Below are 20,840 nucleotides of genomic sequence, written 5' to 3' on the forward strand. Positions count from 1 at the left end.
ATATATTTTTGAGATAGCATCTCATGCATCTTAGGTGGACCTCAAACTTGCTATGAAGCCAAAGATAACCCTGAACTGATCTCTGCCTCCACTTCCCAGTGCTGGAATTACAGGTGAGCACCACCAAGCCTAGTTTATGCAGTCCAGGGCCTCAGGAATGTTAATCAAGCATTTTACAGACAGCATGCCTCTCAGCCTGCTCACAAGGGAATTTCTGTTTGGTTGATTGGTTTTGGGGTGTGTTGTTTCTGTTTTTGTAGACAGGGTCTCTCTGTGTAACAGCCCTTGGTGTCCTGAAACTTACTTTGTAGACCAGGCTGGCCTAGAACTTACAGAGATCCACCTGCCTCTGCCTCTGCCTCTTGAGTGCTGGGATCAAAGGTGTGCACAACCACCACCCAGCACAATCACACAGGTTTTTGTTGTAGATATTTAATATGGGAGATTACATGGATTGATTTTGGACAATATTTGGCCATCAGGTTTTAGGCAGTCTGTTTGGCTAGCACTTGCTCTCCATCTGGCACCTGATACCCAGCTGGCAAATTTAGACTGGATTGTTTCTTCCTTCCTTCCTTCCTTCCTTCCTTCCTTCCTTCCTTCCTTCCTTCTTCCTTCCTTCCTTCCTTCCTTCCTTCCTTCCTTCCTTCCTTCCTTTCTTTCTTTCTTTCTTTCTTTCTTTCTTTCTTTCTTTCTTTCTTTTCTTTCTTCCCTCCCTCCCTCCCTCCCTCCCTCCCTCCCTCCCTTCCTCCCTTCCTTCCTTCCTTTGTTGGTTTTCAAGACAGGATTTCTCTGTGTTGCCCTGGCTGTCTTGGAACTCACTCTGCAGATCAGGCTGGTCTTGAACTCACAGAGATCCATCCACCTGCCTCTGCCTCCTGGGTGCTGGAATTCAAGGTGTGCACCACCACCACCTGACTGGACTGGATTGTTTGGCAGTCCCCTGTCCCCAAGAACACTGACTCCACATTTTGTTATTTTGTGGATCTCAAGAACTCGGTTGCCGTATTTACTTATTCATTTACCACTCTTACTGAAGTGTTTTCCTCTCCTATTAGTTTCAACAGCAGTGTTTGCCCTGACTTTTGAGGGCACTTTTATCTAGTGGGTCTCCGGTAGGACGTCTGTACCGTCCCAGCCTTGGCAATTGTTGGTTGCCTTTTCCCATGCAAGTTGAGATTTCTCTGGTTCTTTATACAATGATTAATTTTGGCTCATTTCCTGGCTATTTTAATATTGTGTTATGAACCCCGAGTTCTTGTTTGAACCTAGTGGAGGGTGTTATTTTTGTTTTAGGAGACAATCGAGCGGGCTGGGTTGCAAGTCCTGACCAGCTTTCTGTGGTTTCACTGTCAGCTCCACTTTCGAGCCTTTTCAGACTTATCTCCTGTGTGCGCCACCCAGTGTCCAGCTGACACTTGGGAGGTCATTGTCCCTTGGTGGGTTCTGAAAGCCTCTGTTTGGAGTCACTCTCCCAAGCACCTCATTCCTCTGTTTTCTCCCGTGGCGCTCTGGTTCCTTGGGGCTCTGGTTCTGGTCCTTTGGCCAATGAGCCAAGGCCCCACTTACCATAGTCTATTAGGAATTTCCTAAACTCTTGCACCCAGACCTGGGACGACCAGCAGGAAAACAGAGAAAAAAATGAAACACCTACACCCACCCTCTGAAGACTTCAGCTTCTGTAAAGCCCTCACTGCCACTACTGTTATTTACCACCGCCACCTCCGCCACCTCCGCCACCACCACCACCACCACCACCACCACCACCGCCACCGCCACCACCGAGGGGCTGCTTAGGGCTGGACACAAGAGAGATAGAAAGGAAAAAACACAACCGTGGGACTTCCCCCTCTGCATGAGCCTTAGGAGCACACAACCCCCCTCACCCCCAGCCATGGCCAGAGGCCATTTCCTGGAATGGTTTGTGGGCTTCCAGGATGTGGGACACTGAGGGTGAACTGGGAGCACACTGCCAGTCTGGTAATACATTAAGTTCTGGTACTCTTCCCAACCTGTCTGCTATGACTAATGTTTCAGCGTTCTCAAATAGCTCAAAGTGCACTCCGTCCAAGCCATTATCGGTACTCAGTGACAGAGGCCAGGGGAGTGTGCATCTACTCCTTATCTAGGATGGGATCTCGCTTTCCTATGCTTAATTACTCATGCTAAAGAAAGGACATAAAATAGGGATTAAATCCAAAGTTGTTTTGCTAAGATACTAAAGCTTTTTTGGCAATGTGGTATGCCCAATGCTGCGAAAAGTCCCTTCCACATAAAACAGTCAAGTGGCTGAGGAAAGCCTGCCCAGCTCTCCCTGGTCTTAAGAATGATGCAAAGCAGAAGACTGCTGGCCAATGTTCCTCGAGAGCGTGACTAAGGTGGAACTACCTGAGGAGTCTAGCAGGTGAAGTCAGGAAAATGGAATGCTGGGTAAATTGAGAATGGGTCCTAATCTGAATTTGTATATGATATGCCCTTTGTGAAGATGTCATAACAAAACCCATTGCTTTGTATGCTCATTTAAAAAAATAAAAAGAAAAAAATTAAAAAAAAAAAAAAGCCAGCTGGAGAGATGGCTCAGAGGTTAAGAGCACTGACTGCTCTTCCAGAGGTCCTGAGTTCAATTCCCAGCAACCACATGGTGGCTCACAACCATCTGTAATGAGATCTGGCACCCTCTTCTGTATACATAATAAATAAATAAATCTTTAAAAAAATAAATAAAGCTGATTTTTGATCAACTTAAATCTATCCTCTACTACAAGAGAGTGTAGCAGGAATCTTAACAGGTCTTATTAAAATCAAACCTGAGGCCAGTTATTGGGGTGATGCTGGAAGATCAGAGAGACAGAACAAGCCACAGCTACCTCACCTTGTTAGTTCCTCAGCTGGTCCTGTTTCCTCAGACTGGACGCTTCTGAGTCCTCATCCACACGAATCTCAGCTGAATTGTGCTGCTCCAAAGCCTGAATGCTTAACCAACCAAATGCTGCTAGTTTCTGGTCTCCATACCTTATATATCTTTCTCTTTCTGCCGTCACTCCCTGGGATTAAAGGCGTGTGTCTCCATGCTGGCTGTATCCTTGAACACAGAGATCCACCTGGCTCTGCCTCCCAAGTGCTGGGATTAAAGACGTGCACCACCGCCACCCAGCTTCTGCTATGGCTTGCTCTGACCCATTTTCTAGCCACCATTTGTGGCTCTGTATCTAGTGGTTCTCTGTTCTCTGACCCCAGATAAATTTATTGGGGTGCACAATATTTTGGGGGACACAATACCACCACAAGAGAGTTAGACAGAAAAGAATCCGAGACTCCATTCTTCTTCCCCTTTCACAGTGGACCGTGGACAAACCAGGGGCCTGTGCTGGTTAGTTTTATGGCAACTTGACACAAGCCATAGTCATCTGGGAAGAAGGACTCTGAATTGAGAAAATGCCTCTATAAGATTGTCTTGTAGGGCGTCATCTGCCATTTCCTTGGTTAAAGATTGATGTGGGAAGGCCCAGCCCACTGTAAGTGATACCAATTCTCGGCAGGTGGTCCTGAGTCGTATAAGAAGGCAGGCTGGGCAAGCCATGGGGCACATGGGAAAGCACCCCCTCTCACCCCCCCTGTTCCCCACCACCACCGCCCAGGGCCTCTGCTTCAGCTCCTGCCTCCAGGTTCCTCCCCTGTTGAGTTCCTGCCTTGACTACCTTCGGTGCTGGACTATGATTGGATGTGTCAGCCAAAGAACCCCTTCCTCCCCAGGATGCTTTTGGTCATGATGTTCCATCACAGTAATGGAAACCCTGACTAAGAAAGATCTACACCTACTGTCCACAGTTATTTGCAAATTAAGCTTAATATACACTATAACTCCAGGAGAGATGGAGGTAAAGGACGAAAACCCCCTTGGAAACTAATGAGAAGAGAATCAGGAAGTACTTGGACAAGAATATGGACACAGGAACCAGAACGCCTGCACCCAAGCCCAGCTCTGATATTTACTTGTTATGTGATGTTGGATCAGACGCTTCCCTTCTCTGTATGTCCATTTCCGTAGCAGAAGAAGGGGGAGGGGTAATAGCAACAGCTATCTCACTTAGCTCAAGTGAAAGGAGAACTCTGTCTGACACACAGTGACATCCCATAAATATGAACTGTCTCCTCCTCCTGTTTCCAGGCAAGGGCTGCTTGTAGCATGCCTGGGTTATGGCTTCTGCATATACAGAAGAGTATGTAAAATGTTAATGTACAGCCTAACAAGTTACTGTGAGAGGGATATTCTCCAAACCCCCACTCCGGTAACTAGAGAGAACATTCCAGTTCTGAGATGCCCCCACCACTACTCCAGCTATTATGGAATTCAATCTCTTATTTCTCCTTACTGTTTTAACACTGAATTGTGCATCTAAACAAATACGGTTTCATTTTGCTTTTGAAGTTCATACAAATGAAAACCAATGTATATTCTCTATAGTCTGTCTTCTTTTTTTAAGACTCATCCATGTTATTGTTGGGTATGTAACTCAGTGGTAGCACACTTGCCTGGCACATACAAAGCCCCAGGTTCAATCCCTAGTACCACAAAAAATGAAATAAAATGAATAAGACTTTAAAAATTGTCTTGTCTCTTAGAGCAGGGCTTGGTGGCACACATCCACAATACCAGCACTGAAGGCTGAGGCCAGAGGACTGCTGTAAGCCGGAAGCCACCCCAGGCTACACAGGGAGTGCCCAGCCAGCTAGAAATAGGGGTACCTAGTAAAGCCAGGTGTGGCAGCACAGGCATGTAACCCAGAGGGAGAGGCAAGGCAAGGGGATTGCCACAAGCTTGCAAACAGCCTGCTTTACAAAGAGAGTTCCACAGAAGCCAGGATTCTACATCGACAGTGGGGATTCCACAGCAAGATCTTGTCTCAAAAAATAAAAATTTAAATTTAAAAAGGGAAAATTAAAAACTTATTTATCTATGTTGTCAAATCTAAGTATAACTTGCTCATTTTCTTCTGTTCTATACCAATACGATATCCACAGTTGTTCCCTGTGTGGGTTGTTTTGGGGTCTTACAATTCTGAATACTGCCTGGGACTGGGAGAGCCACCTCCCTGACCTGATCGAGGCTGGGTCAAAGGGCAGTGTGTCAATTAGTGTGTCCTGCACTGTAAACACAGGAAAGGAGGGCGTGTGCCTGCCTGTCACCATCACAAGAGCATTCCCTCCTGAATCAAGCGGGTGTGAATGCAAATGTGCAACATTTATCCGAGTAGATACTAGCATCCATCCCTATAGCGAAGGTGTCTAGAGGAGGACTTATCAGGATGCGTGCGGTTCAGACTTACCTACATACTGCCACCATCTTTTTGGAAGTGATTACAGAAACTTGACTTCCCACTCAGTGGAGACTTGCTCCATCATGGCCCTGTCAACACTGGGACAGTCAAGCTTTCATGTTTGGGTGTTCTGTGGATGTGCAGTGATAGCTCAGTGGGATTCCAATGTTCACGTTCACTTTCCTGGATACTAATGCAACCGAAATCCTTTCTATGGTTTACCGACCTCTTTTTGGAAACGCTTTTTCAAGTCTTCTGCTCATTTCTGTATTGAGTTGTTCATTTTCTTTCTTTGTTTTTTGTTTTGTTTTCTTTTGTTTTGAGACAGGGCTTCTCTGTGCAGCTTTGGCTGTCCTAGAACTCACTCTGTAGACTAGGCTGGCTTGAACTCACAGAGATCCACCTTCTGAGTGCAGGGAATTAAAGGAGTGTGCCACCCCTAGGCAGGGTTGTTCATTCTTTTTGTTTTTTAAATCTATGTTGTCATAATAGTCTTTATTTTTTTAATTTATTAATTTACCTATCAGCCATAGATTCCCCTGTCCTCCCCCGGGTTGTTCATCCTTAGTGATTTTTGTAGTTCTTTGTTCTAGAGACAAATTCTTTGCTAGCTAATTATGATGCAAGTTTATTTCTGAAGCTGCCTTTTCAGAATCTTCATGGAGTCTTTTGATAATAAGAATCCTTAATTGTACTAAGTTGATCAACCTTTTCTTACAGTTGCAAGGGTTGCAAAGGGGTTCCTTTAAGAACTAACTCTTCCTTGTCTTTCCACACTGTTGAAGTGACTTCTGGGGCAGTGGAGCTGCCTCAGGCACAAATGGCCCAAGACAGTGGCACAGTCGGCAAAGTTGGAGTGTGTGGGCTCTCGAGCTGGACCGGATGGACGGGGATGGACGGGGATGGATGGACGAGCCCTGAACAGGTGACTGTGTGTTTCAGGACAATTAGGGAAGTCAAAGCTAGTGTGAGGGATAAATAAGTGAGGGACACAGAAAGTTCCAGCATGGCAATGACACAGAATAGGCCCTCCCTGGTGGGAACATCTTTCCTTTTGTCCCTCGCAACCACAACTGCCTGAGCCTTGTGAACATGAATGAATCATGTATGAGGTCAGCGAATGAAATTAACCACCCTCCAAAGGCCAGCCGGACCTCCCTGTGTTCAGGGTGACACCCCAGTATGAGGTAAACCATCTTCACCTAGTCACACAGGGATGCCCTTCCCCTGGTACAAAGTTGTTCTGAGCTCCCTCACCTGGGGGGAGGGGAGGAGCTGTCTGTCCCTCCTGCTCTGCCAACAGAACTGAAGTATGGGGGTGGGGTGGAGGGGACTGGTTCAGACCAGACAGCCACCTCCTGGCCTCAGTGACTCTGGGTCAAAACAGCGTGCCAAACAGCGTGTCCTGCACTGCAAACACAGGAAGGGGGTTGTGTCTGCCTGCGGCTGGCACAGGCAGGTGTGGCCACTCGCCCTCCTGGAGCGCTACCTGAACACGTGGGTGTGTCAAGTGAATGTGAGCAGGAGGGCGTGTCCTCAGGAGCTGGGCTGCTCTTCGTGCTCAGAGCTAGTGGTCTCTCAAGGTCCTCTGCCCTGCTCTGAGACAAGGCACATGCTCAGAGACATGACATCCTCTCACATGGAACGGGACAGTGCTATGAGGAAAAACCACCAGCCGCAACTTCCCAGTGCAGACTTTTTTATTTATTTTTATTTTTTATTTTATTTATTTATTTATTTATTTTTGGTTTTTCAAGACAGGGTTTCTCTGTAGCTTTGGAGCCTGCCCTGGACTAGCTCTGTAGACCAGGCTGGCCTTGAACTCACAGAGATCCGCCTGGCTCTGCCTCCCAAGTGCTGGGATTACAGGCATGCGCCACCACCGCCTGGTGTTATTTTTATTTTATTTTATTTTTATTTTTATTTATTTATTTATTTATTTTTGTTTTTTTATTTAAAGATAGGGTCTCACTATGTAGCCTTGGCTGGCCTGGAATTCCTCATGTACACCAGGCTGGCCTCGAACTCACCGATACCCACCTCCCTCTGCCTGTGCCCCCCCCCCCCCCCCCCCCTCGTGCCCAGCTCAGTGCACACTTGTAAAACAACTGGAAAAGTGTCTTACACCGTGTCCCTCTTCTGCTCCCTCCACCGTGAAGCCCCTGGGGACTTTTCCCATAATTCTGCAGGTCTCCCGTGGTATCCCCAACTCATCAGGCTTCACTACAAACATGGCCAACGCTAAGGGCTGAGAAGGTGAGAGAGGTGAAGAATTGGTACCTGTGCCTAGTGCTTGTCCAGCGGAGTCAAGGGAAAGAAGCAATGAATCTGCAACACAAGAGGACAAGTTCATGTCTTCTTTAGTCAGACAAGTGCCAAACCCTGAGGCCGGCTCCACGTACCAGCCCCTCCCCTTGGGCCACTCCCTTCCTTATATTCATATGCATGTTTGTTTACTATCCCCCCCCCCCAAAACCCGGAAAGTAGCATATGATAATTTATAGCACCTGCTGGAGTAATAAAGTGAAAACAACAGAGAAAGAGGAGACAGTATTATGGCGGGGAAGATGTTAGTGTGCAAAGCACAGGCCAGCAGGGCCTTCACAAACACAGCAGGCAGAGTCAAGGCGGGTGTGAGCTCCGAAGCAGCCAAAGGAAGGAAGGAAACAATTCCGGGATTCAGCGTCCACGCTGCATTCTTCCTCAATTCAATCACACAGCCGGGAGATGTTTGTTGGCATCTAACTGTACCAGGACAACAGGATACAGTAGCCAGCAATAACAACAACAAAACGTGCTCTCCACTCTCGGGGGTTTCCTCCTCGCCTTTCAGCTTGGAAAGAGAAGTAACCTGAGAACAAATTACTTAGCTAGAAACCAATTAAAAAATAAAACTAAGGAGGGATTGCCTGAGAGATGTGGAGGGTCCAAGCCAACAAGAATCCCAGGCAGAGAGAAGGCTTTGTAGAAAGTGTAGAAAGTCCTAAAGGTAAGTAAGAGGGGACCAGATGTTTCCGAGCAACTCAAAGACCAAAACCCAAGTAACTGCTGTACTTTCCCCGTGAGTCTTAAGTCTTAGCAGAGATGGGACCAAGTGATGATGACATTGTTTCTCCTTCGACATTTCTTGAGTTAGTAGTTGGGAACCTTATATGGCTATCTCTCAACATATGACCCAATCTCAAATGATGCTACAAAGCTAATGTACAGTTCAGCAATTACACGGTGAGAGATACCAAGATGAGGTATGGGCCGAACAACCCAGACTCAAGAGATCAGATCCAAAAAGGCTCACTCACTGAAGAGTGCTAGCTGGACACATACACAACATGTGTGCATAGCCACAGTCCACTCTACCGGGTAGCTAGACTAGCTGACTCAGTGAGCTCAGAGGTCAACACAAGACCCTGTCTCAGAAGATAAAGAGGAGCTCAAGGAAGACACTCGACATCAGCCTCTAGTGTACACACACACACACACACACACACACACACACACACACACGGAAAAAAATAAAATTTTAAGTATCTAATTTTCACTGTAGTTGATACATTTTTCTAATTATAATTTACTTTCTTTGTATTCATAAGCAATCCTGATTTAATCTTTTTTTGAAACTTTGATCCAGATGTTAAAAGAAAACCCTGAACCTTAACTAAATATCTAAAGAACAGTAACTGTTGACAGTGACTGCCTTTGGTGGTAAATTCTACAAAATGTCTGCTGTGAACATGTGTTATTTGTATCAAGGGAAGTGGGGGTGGGGCTGGATACTGGCCCTCACTAGAGTTCCAGCTACTTGGCCTGAGGTGGGAGAACACTGCTTGAGACCAGAAATGGTGGGTGTGTGTGTGTGTGTGGGGATTAAAAATAACTGTGCAAACTTGCTGGTGTGGAAGCCAAGGCATAGCAGATTCCTGATCTCTTCTATTATCTGTGCTGAGGGCTGTTCAACTTTTCAGTTACTGGGATTGTCCTGGGAGCTCAGACCAGCTACAGCAACCCCTGGATGAAGAATTTCCCCTCTTCCTTTCTTCTTCCTTCCTTCCCAGTTTATTCCTTGGTCCTAAAGATGGAACCAGGGCCTTGCACAAGCTAGGCAATGCTCTGGACTGAACTACACCCCCAGGCCCCTTCCCATAAATACTACTAAGCACCAATGCTCAATAAGAGAGGTCTCTGCCTTGCAGGCCAGGAAGGCGGATGAGTTGGGGGTAAAGTGTGATCAGGGTCTTGGGAGGGAAGCCCCAGGCAGGTGGCTGTTTCCTGGGGAGGCAATCTCTCTCTGCAATAGTCACGATGCTCCAGGATTCAGAGTTCAGATGATGTGAGTGAGAGGTAGTGAGTGACATATTCATGCTTTGTGTAAGTTCAAATGAATTTTGTTTTGAGTATCAAAGGCACAGCCCAGAAACGGTTCACCAATTCATTATTTGTGTTTATTCTAAAAGATGTGAAATTATTTTAGTTATAAACCACGTTGACAGCTTACGGGAAAACTTAGCATTCAAAAAAAGTGAGAGGTTTGCTTTGCAAGCACCAGAGCAAGAATCCAGGCTTCTCCCTCTGCAGCTAACAAATATGTCATTTTTACTTAAGCGTTCCAGGCCCCAGCTGTTCTTGGCTCCCAGGGTGGGGGCGGCCATGTGGTGTGTTGCACAAGTGACCAAACAGAATCCCAGACCAAAGCATGACAGAGCTCGCTGCATAATGAGGAGAGCTAGAATTTACTGGAAGCTTTTTATTATGGTCAGATGTTTCCTGTGTCTGGTTTCTGAAGCAGAAGCTAGAGAATATGGAGGAGTAAGGAGTATGCAGCTGGTACTCTTGTCTGGGGCCAGGCTTGGAAAGCCCCAGGCATTCGTGAGTGAGCGGCACTCTGCCGTGCCGCCTGCCTGTCACCCTATACATTCCACACATCTAGATCTTCTGTTATCCAGCCCCTGCAAGCTTCAGGAATGTAAGGTGGGAAGAAAACAGATTGTTTCCATGTAAGCAGGTAAAATACAAACAGAAAAAACTAACACGTCCCTGTGACAAAGACAGGGAAAGGGTAACATGGGAGACTTCGCCCGCTCCGTGATACAGAAACTGTTAACCACCGCACACCAGACACAGCACCAACATCCGAGAGCGGGTAACAGTCAGCACCGGAGTGTCCCCGTTCTCAAGAAAGCCACACGTTAGTGAGGTGGTGGTGAAATACCATCTAAATAAATGAACAAAGTCATTTCTGACAGTGGTTGCTGAGGTGAAGAGTTTTAAGCAGTGTTGAAAGGTCACGGGTGGAAGAACAGCCATGACCCTAAGCGTGTTTGCGGTTTGTGGGATGAGCCCTGAAGACAGGAACCAGGGCAGGAAAGGGCCACAAGGGAGTCCCAGGGGAGGGACAGCAAGGTTGGAGCCTCCCTACACTTAAGGAGGGCCAGCTGCTGGGGCAGAGAAAGCAGGAAGGTGGGCTCTGCTGAAAGAGGAAAATGGCCTTGTGGAGAGATGTCTGCACCTCATTCAAGAGCAGAAAAGAAGCCTCTTAGGAAAAAAAATTTCATGTGTTCAGGGTTTTTTGTTCATTTGTTTTGTTTTTTGAGACAGGGTTTCTCTGGGTAGTCCTGGCTGTCTTGGAACTCCCTCTGTAAACCAGGCTGACCTTGATCTCACAGAGATCCACCTGCCTCTACCTCCCGAGTGCTGGGATTAAAGGTGTGTGCCGCCACCACCTGGCTTCAAGTATTTGTTTTTTCAAGATTTGTTTTTATTTAATGTGCGTGAATGTTTGCCTCCATGTGCACCACATGGGGCCCCACTGCCCAATGGAGGCCAGGAGAAGGCAACAGATTCCTTGGAACTGGAGTTACGCATGGTTGTGAGCCAACATGCAGGAGCTGGGAACTGAACCTGGGTCCTCTGCAAGAGCAGCAAGTGTTCTTAACTGTTGAGTCCTGTCTCCAGCCCATGTATGGTGTTTTGACTTCATGCACCACTTGTGTGCCTGGTACCCATGGAGGCCAAAAAAAGAAGATTGGGATCCCTGGGGTTGGAGTCACAGATGGTTGTAAGCCACCGTGCCTGTGCTGGGGATTGAAGCCAAGTCCTCTAGTTAAGCAACCAGTGCCCTTAACCATTGAGACATCTCTCTGGACTGATAGAGAATTACATGTCCACACGGCTGGGCTTGCCCGGCGGACCGCCTAACTATTTCCGGTTCAGAATAGCCATCTCCGGGTCAGACATCTCACGGGACCAGGACTCTGTGGCTTTATGTGGTTGCGTAAAGCGCGCGCAGCCATGTAATCTACACGCATGCGTGGAGTACCCACAGGAGTTCCTGTACGCATGAGCGACCCAACCTTTTAAAAAGCCGGTGCCATCTTGCATGACTCTCAGTCTCCCCCGCTTATCTCCTTAACCACGTGTTTCACGCAGGCCTGTCACCTCTATCCTCTTTAATAAAACTCTTCTGTGGTCTTGTTGTGTTCAGGACGTGTTCCTAGCGCCGCTTAAATACTAACATGGGCCCCAAGGAGCCTTTTAAAGCCAAGAAAGTAGGCTAGGCAGGCAGAGGGGAACATGCCGGTGGTACAGTGCCTGGTGAGCCTACGTAAGGACCGGAGCTCAATCTCAACATCGCCAAAACCAAAACAAACAACAGCTTCCAAAAAGTAGGAGCATAAAGGGTTCTGGTTTGCATTCTCAAATATATACTTTGGCTGCTTTATAGCAACGGAGTTGATTACCAACAGTGTAGACGGTACATCAGGAGAGTGAGACGCAGGGAGATGAACACAGAGGCGGTACATTACAGATGAGAAGGGGCAGTGTTTGAACCAAAGCTGTGATGTTTGGGGCTGGGGTGGGGTGGGGGTAGGGAAGTGGGGGGGAGGTGGTGGTGGGGGAGTGGGGTCGTGGTGGGATGGTGGTGGTGGTGGGGTGGGGGTGGGGGTGATGGTGGTGGTGGTGGTGATAGTGGTGGGGGTGGGGAAGTGGGGGGGAAGGTGGGAGGAGGGGGTGGGGGGGGGGGAGGGGTGAGGAGGTGGGGGAGTAGGGGAACGTGCTGAAGTCTCTCAAAGGGAAAGCTTCAGGCTCTGCAACTACCAGGCAGGAATGAGGAATAAGAAAGACAGAAGACCACATCCACAGTTGGGATTGTGCAAACTGATGTCGACTTCTCTGTGATGGACAGTGGCCTGACTACAGGAAGGCCTGCCACTCACGTCCATCAGTGAGGCAGATGGGAGCTGCCTTCTGGAGACAGGCACTGAGAAGCCATCACAACAAAGAAGAAGGGAGGCTGGGTGGGGCGGGGGCATAGGCCAGGCTAGATGCTTGGTCAAAAGAGGCAGAGGACTATGGGTCTAAGCTGTAGTCACCAATTTGGCTGTACAAAGAGCCTTCAACTTGGCTGAGGATGGATAGTATTAGTGGTCAGGAGAACTGATACTTTCTTCTTATTGTTATCTATCCATCCATCCATCCATCCATCCATCCATCCATCCATCCATCTATTGTGACAGGGTTTCTGTATCCCATGCTGGCTTGGGACTCAATATGTTTTAGAGGATGACCTTGAACTTCTGATCCTTCTGTCTCCCAGTGCTGAGATTGATGGTGTTTTCCATCGCTCCTGGTTTTATAGAGTGATGGAAATCGAACCCAGAGCTTCCTGCATGCTAGATAAGCACTCTCCCAACTGAGCTACAGCCCCAACCACAGATAATATTTTAGCGGCCACACAGCCACCTGTTTCCTTTCCAGTTTCCCCGTGCTTAGATGCTGGAGCAATCAAGTGCCATGGCTGTAGTCCCTCAACTCCTTCCCCTCAACCTCAACCCCGCCTCTGGAAAACAAACAAACTAAATGGAATTACTGAAGAAACAGAGAGGGAAAATGACTGAGGAGAGTGAGCCAGAAGAGATGAGAACCGATGACAAGAAGGGTGTCCTAATATGGTGTACAACAGATGGTGGCCTGACCGGAAAGGTGGGGGCGGCATTCCTAACTCCAGCGGGATCAGGTTCTGTCCAGAGGTCTGGGCCAGTTTCAAGGACTCGGCTGAGAGCGGGAGCTGCTGGAGCAATAAGCGTCTCTGAGAAGGTTCCCTTAGATTTTACTCATTTAACTGACCAAGCATGTGCTCCAGAGCCTTTACCAAGTTCAAGGAACTGAACAAAGGCTGGTGGAATTGGCTTCGTGGATAAAATGTTTGCAGAGCAAGTGTGAGAACTGGAGTTCGGATCCCCAGAACCCAGGTAAAATCCAGGAGGCAGAGACTGATCTCCCAGACAAGCTGGCTAGCTAGACTAGCCCACCTGGCAACTCGATAAACCGAAAGCAATTGAAGAAGGCACCTGATACAAGTTAGGGCCTCCGCACGCGGATGGACGCGCATGCACCTACCCACACGCAAACGACCACACACAAGCAGATGCATACAACACACACACGCACGCACGCACGCACGCACATATGCGCGGAGGAAAGGCTACAGAAAGATCAAACATGGTCCCTGAAATCAAAGAATGTCTGAACTATTCCGGGATCAGAGTCAACTAACAGTCGTACAATCTTGAGTTACGGTAGGAGCTCAGGTCTAGGGGTTTTTACTGGAGCAATTAGGAAGATGTGGAGGGTTGGGTACCTGAGCCACACACAACCCCCCATGAGGTGGTCAGGCCACAGTGGTAGGGTGGGACCAAGTAAGCGAAGGCACTGAGGTGTGGGAAGTGAGGCGTGTGAGGTTTCAGGATATGATCATCCCTAATTCGTATCTTAGAGTTTCTTTCAGGAGGTAAGAATGCATGTGACTAAGGGAACCGGTCAATACAATGATTAAAGTTTTTTTGTTTTTTTAAGGCTTTAACACATCAAAGACTATTTTTACAAAGTGAGTCACCATGAAATTGAGGGGAAAAACCTGCTATGTCATACCAGGAGACAAAAGGCACTTGGCTTGAGATTGGGGCAGGACAGTCCCTGGGGCATCGGCACACACAGGGAGAGCAGGAAGTCTGGGAGGAGCTGGACCACTACCAACCGCTGCTCTCAGAGGCTGGGTACCGGGGGTGGCACTGCTTACACACCTGGTGTGTGAAGAAGCAGCTGGGAGGAAGCTGTGGCAGGCACGCTATGTGGGCACGCGCTGAAACAGGCTGCAACACGAGAAGTGAGCTGAGGGCTTCAGGGGCGTGGGAAAGGTCAGTGCCCGAGGGAGGAATGGATGAAGGGAATGCAGACTGGTACCGTCTCAAGCCAGGTCGGGCCCAGTGCAAGTGGGAGATGAGTGAGCAGTCCTTACACTGAGTCTCAAGTGAAAGTCAGTCTAGAGCGTGACTGAGGCGCAGAGGGGCATGGGCTGGGGAAGACGGAGTGTTCCTGCTGTTGGCAGGCCCAGCCTGGGCACAAAGCAAGGTCTGGATGGGTCACTGAGGGAACAGAGGGCAGAGGCAGGAACCTGAAGCTGTCTGATGTCAAGCCATGGCCTGTAAGGTGCCAACTCTTCGGCAGACTATCAAGTTTATCTAGGCTCTGCTCTCCTCCACCCCCACTCACTATGGCCTCAGATCTGATTCCTCCTGTGTAAAGACGGTAAGGTGAGGGCTGAGTCTCACCTACAACCCTGAAACCCAACAGTTCGAGGTCTTGTCCTTTGTTATGTGTACGTGTGTGTTAGCGTATGCACAAATGTGTATGTGCGTGCATGCGGAGAACAGAAGACACCCTTTCGGGCCACTCCTTAGGTATCACTGTTTTTTTGGACAGGGGTCTCTCCCAGACTAGAACTTGCCAAGATGGCTAGGCTGTGTTCGTGTCCAGCAAGCTCTAGGGATCGGCCTATTTCCGCTTCCCTTTCCCCTTCCTATTAGACACAGCCTAGGGATCAAACTCAAGTCCCTCACGCTTGTGAGCCAAGTCCTTTACTGACTGTGCTATCTCTCCAGCCCGTGACAGCGTTTCAGATTTTAGAACGTCTCCATGCTGCACAAATCAAACATGACTTGACACCCCAGCACTGTGAGGCTTGGAGGCAGCACGCTGTAATGAAATATTTCTGCCATGAATTTTTACACTAAATGGGAGGGGCTATAAATACATCCACATTACTTTAGATTACAACTGTAGACAAATGACTTTTTTATACTTATGCAAAAAAAAATGCTTTTAAAAATTGTTAAGGGTGGGAAAAGACAGCTCAAGCTCAATGGGTAAAGGCACTTGCTACCAAGCCTAATGACCCGAGTTCAATCCCCAGGACCTGCATGTGGGAGAAAAGAACCGATTTCTGAAAGTTGTCCTCTGACCACTCCCCTGCCACACACACAGACACACACATGGGCATATACATACATGTTCTCACACACTCATGAGAGCACGTAAATACACAAGCACATGCACACACACAAAAGCATTCACACATGAGCACACATACAAGCACACACACACGCGTACAGAAAACAAATAAAATGAAGTTTTAAAAAAGAGGAGTTTAAAAGTTCACACCGTGTGGCAGTGGCACCTTCAGCAAAGGTGGGACTTTGTTGGAACCTGCTCTGAGGCACATCAAGCTCCCAGCATGGAGGGAGGCCTCGGGGCTGTTGACAATTTTGTCACCACCCTCTTCATCATCATTATCACTACAAGGTGGTCTGGCTGACAAGGACAGGGCAGTGGTACACAGAGGAAGGAGGGATGGGGGGGGAGGGAGGAAGTGGGGAGTAGACCAGGGTATGGCTCTGGAGCCCTGTTAGGAGTCTGGATTTTCTCAACTGGAAGTAGAGAGGCAGAGAAAGGCAGTGTAGATTTTTTTTTTTTAAAGTAAACTGATGATGTCAAGATTTGTGCTTCAAGAAAACCACTGTAATGGTGGTGTGAGAGATGGAACAAATGCACACAGGCAGGCATGCAGGAGAACAGAAAAAATGCACATAGGCAGGCATGCAGGAGAACAGAACAAATGCACACAGGCAGGCATGCAGGAGAACAGAACAAATGCACACAGGCAGGCATGCAGGAGAACAGAACAAATGCACACAGACAGACATGCAGGAGAACAGAACAATCGCACACAGGCAGGCATGCAGGAGAACAAAACAAATGCACACAGACAGACATGCAGGAGAACAGAATAAATGAATGTAGGCAGGCATGCAGGAGAACAGAACAAATGCACACAGGCAGGCATGCAGGAGAACAAAACAAATGCACACAGACAGACATGCAGGAGAACAGAATAAATGAATGTAGGCAGGCATGCAGGAGAACAGAACAAATGCACACAGGCAGGCATGCAGGAGAACAGAACAATCGCACACAGGCAGGCATGCAGGAGAACAGAACAAATGCACACAGACAGACATGCAGGAGAACAGAATAAATGAATGTAGGCAGGCATGCAGGAGACCAGAACAAATGTATTCAGGCAGGCATGTCAGGAGAGTGTTCTAGCAAACTGGGTGAGGGATGAGGAGGATCTAATGTGGTGCTGAGGTGCAGGGGATGAGAGGACATGAGGGAACATGGAAGGATCCGATCAGACGTGAGGACCCCGGGAGACTGGAACGGGGGATAAAGGAGTACAAAAACTCCAGCATTAGACAACTGGCAGCCATGCTAACAGAGCAGGAGAAGGGGCAGGAGCAGCTCGAGAAGCTTCCTCTGGAGCTGCTTTCAGAGCACGGTTTGCTCCCTCTGACGCTCAGGCCAGAGTGTAATCCACTGCAAGGTAGTAGAGAGGGTGGGAATTTAACACAACCATAGTGGTAGAGCCACTAGGAAGGGTTAGAGTTAGTGGAGTGTTATGAATTCAATAACATGGAGGACACTAGGATGCAGAACTCACGAATGGCCACTGGCCTTTAGGAACAGAGAAACCAGAGCATCACTCAGGCATACAACTCCCATTATGCAACCCCTGCACATTTTTAGGACTGCTGTCTCACCTGACATGAGCCCTTGACCCTGGACCAGGACCAGAAGCCAAAAGAAACCTCTTCACTGTATCGGTTACTCAATCTGTGGTGGTACATTCATAGCCAAGAGAAAATGAAACTAGACACCTGTACCTGGCCGTGGGCCAACCGGTGATCTCAAGAGCAGGTCTAAGTAAGTCACTCAGGGTGGAAGCCACACTCTCAAATGCCATGGATGTGAAAAGAGGAGCGTGGAGGGCCCATCTGGATTGTCTAGGGGGTGGATTAAGACAAATTTAGGAGACAAGAGAAGCACTCTTCTAGGTGTGTCTGTGAAGGTGTCTAGAGCATCAGTAGATTGTGAGGACTCTAATGTATGGATACATTGGTTCTAGATGGCTCCACAACATGGTGGTGTTAGTAGGGGGCACTGGGACATGTCCTGGGAGCTATTATCTGGCCTTGGGTCTTCCCTGTATTTCCTTGCTTCCTGTCCACCATGAAGATGCTCTTCTGCCCCACCCCCACCGCCATGATGTCCTTTCCCATAATGAGTTCAGAAGTATGGAGCTCCGTGATCGTGGACTGAATCCTCTGAAACCTTCCTTTTAAGTTGTTTGTGTCAGGCATGCTGTCCCAGGGAGAAGAACAGCAATCCATACACAGAAGGAAAACATGTCCGCTGAAGTCAGTTCTAAGACCTTTGGTGACAGTTGCCATTCGCTGCAGCTGGACCAGCTGAAGAGCTGGGGTAACCCACAAACTATAGAAGTTTCAACACCGGGACAGGAAAGTACAGGGGAAGTTGTCTATACAATTGGTTATGGATAAAATCTAAGTGGGCACCAGCCAGGGAAATTAAAGAGGAAGGAATCAATGACCCAGTTAAAAATGGGTTTCAGTTGGGAAATGGAAATCTTCATAACATGGCCAGTAAATATTTTAAGCTTTATTGGCTACATCAAGTCTCTGTGACATATCCCACGGATTTTGTTTATTTTCAAACTTCTTTGGTTTTTTTGCTTAAAGCCCTTAACATATAAAGACATTTTTAACTGAGGCCACACAAGAGCAGGCTATGACTGCATCTGGCTGCATCTGCAGCCTCTGATTAATATACACTTCTTCCTAAAAAAAAAAAACCCTCCAAAATGATGAAGAAAAAAAAGCAGAATTACACAAAAGCAAAGAACAGGAGAGGAGATATCAGCACCAAAATCTGGAAGCTAGGGAGCAAGTAAAAAGCAGGACTCAGCAAACTCAAGACGGTGCTGGTTTACAGAGCAGGAATCGATGCTGAGCTGCCATGTGCAGTAGATGCAGAACTCCCCCAGAGCCTTCCAGGGAAGCACTGGGTACCACTGAAGAGCAAGTGAAGATGTAGACAAGACACCAGTTCTCAAAGATGAACTGACAGCCAAGACCACAGGGCAGTAGAGGAAAATCTCCCACAGAAAGATAGGAGATTAAAACAAATGCAACCACTACAAATACACAGGGAGATTAAAAAACTTAGAAACCAAAATACTGAATTTGTCAGTGTAGAAATTTTACTCATGAGTCAAGTAGAAGATATCACATAAAAGGGAACGTTTAGGGGATGGAGAAATGGCTCCATTTTTGACAAAGTATGCCAGTCTCGAGGACCTGAGTTCAATTCCCAACACCCATATGGGGTGACTCACAACTGCCTGAACTACAGCTCCAGGGGATCTACTGCCCCCTTCTGGCCTCTGTAAACACCTGTGCATGCACACACAAATTAGAATGAATCTTTTAAAAAATACACAACCAAAAATTAAAAAAAAAAAAAAAAAGGAAACAAGTTGAGGAAAACTCTCAGAGTAAAGAGCAAAAGGCCAGAAACAGGAAATGAGATTTTAAAAAATTAGATATATGTACCTCAGTTGTGTCTGTGTGTGTGTATCAACCTAGGCCTGTCAGAGCTTGGGGAATATCACAGAATAGGAGCCACAAAGAATGTAAGAGCTGGGAAGTCCTGACTTCTGGACAGGATGTGGCTGCTGCATGTATCAGCTCACAAAAGCTGCGCAAGATCAAGCCAATGACAATCCTAGCACGGATGAGAGAGAGCTCTCTGAGGCCCCACCCTTGGGGGAGGAGCTACCGACAGTTGGTGGCTGCTGAGAGGGAGTCACCCTCCTTTGGGGATATGGCTCATGGTAGGTTGCCCATACTTCAGTGGAAGGCTCCACAACCACGCACATATGGGCCACACTAATTGGACTCAGTGAATTACTAATAATGACCAAAAAGGAGCACGTGAAGTAGGGAGGGAGATGGGGTGGGGGGTACTAGGGGAAGCTGAAGGGAGGTTGTGATGGATGGATATACTCAAAATATATCATATAAATGCATTTTTAAAGAATGAATAAGATTATTTTTTAAAAAATTGAAAACACAACACTAAAAGTTACCTATAAGAGACTGAACAGCCTACAGTGATAGGGCTGGGGCTTTAAATCTAACTGACCTGTTCCCTCACATATACACAACCTACAGATGTGTACCAACAAGACCAAAGAAAGGGTTTACTAGCAACCCATATGTCTCCCATTTCATCACACCTGGAGGAATGGCTTATGAAATACTGGAACACATTTTTCCCCCCGAGACAGGGTTTCTCTGTGTAGCTTTGCGCCTTTCTTGGAACTCACTTGGTAGCCCAGGCTGGCCTCGAACTCACAGAGATCCGCCTGGCTCTGCCTCCCAAGTGCTGGGATTAAAGGCATGTGCCATCACCATCTGGCAAAGATTTATTTATTTATTATGTATACAATGTTCTGCCTGCACATATGGCTGCAGGCCAGAAGAGGGCACCAGATCTCATTACAGATGGTTGTGAGCCACCATGTGGTTGCTAGGTATTGAACTCAGGACCTTTGGAAGACCAGCCAGTGCTTTTAATTGCTGAGCCATCTCTCCAGCCTGTTTTTTTTTTTTTTTTGTTTTGTTTTGTTTTGTTTTTTGTTTTTGTTTTGTTTTGTTTTGTTTTTGGTTTTTTGGTTTTTGGGTTTTGTTTTGTTTTGGTTTGGTTTTTGGTTTTTGGAGACAGAGTTTCTCTGTAGCTTTGGAGCCTGCCCTGGACTAGCTCTGTAGACCAGGCTGGCCTTGAACTCACAGAGATCCACCTGCCTCTGCCTCCCGAGTGCTGGGATTACAGGCGTGTGCCACCACAGCCTGGCTACATTATTTTTTTAATTGTTCTACTTATTCCAATAATATCGGAAAAGAGATAACTTAGACTAATAGACAGGGGCAAAAAATGATGGCTCAGTGGTTAAAAGCACTGCTGGCTGCCCTGCAGAGGACTTGGGTGTGACCCCAGTACCCACATCAGTTTACAACTTCCTGCAGTTCCAGAGCAAGGCTATCCAGTGCCCTCTTCTGGCCTATGCAGGTACTGCCCGCATGTTGTGGGCATTCAGACAGGCAGGCACAAATATCTACAAACCAAATTAAAACTTTTTAAAAATATTAGAATAAAAGATAATCCAAAGACAAAACAACCAGTGTTTGGACACAGTTTTCAAGTGCTATGGAAAGAAATTTGGAAGAAAAATAGGATTATTCAAATAAGGATTGGCTATTAGAAGAC

At 47.4% G+C, this 20,840-nt stretch overlaps 1 protein-coding gene across 4 annotated transcripts in view; it reads right to left on the minus strand.

Annotated features, from left to right (window-relative positions):
* The window catches only part of St3gal3 (ST3 beta-galactoside alpha-2,3-sialyltransferase 3), a 212,050-nt gene that overhangs the window by 122,413 nt on the left and 68,797 nt on the right, over window positions 1-20,840 (minus strand). For 3 of the 4 annotated variants that reach the window (XM_036177354.1, XM_036177355.1, XM_036177356.1), the window contains exon 3: window positions 7,599-7,646. The exons of the other annotated variant lie outside the window; for it this stretch is intronic. In XM_036177354.1, the coding sequence (XP_036033247.1) occupies window positions 7,599-7,646 (48 nt within the window). The remainder of the gene's footprint in view (window positions 1-7,598; window positions 7,647-20,840) is intronic. 4 annotated transcript variants of the gene reach the window in all.

This window comes from Onychomys torridus, chromosome 2 (genome assembly GCF_903995425.1).
Source record: "Onychomys torridus chromosome 2, mOncTor1.1, whole genome shotgun sequence".
NCBI lineage: Eukaryota > Metazoa > Chordata > Mammalia > Rodentia > Cricetidae > Onychomys > Onychomys torridus.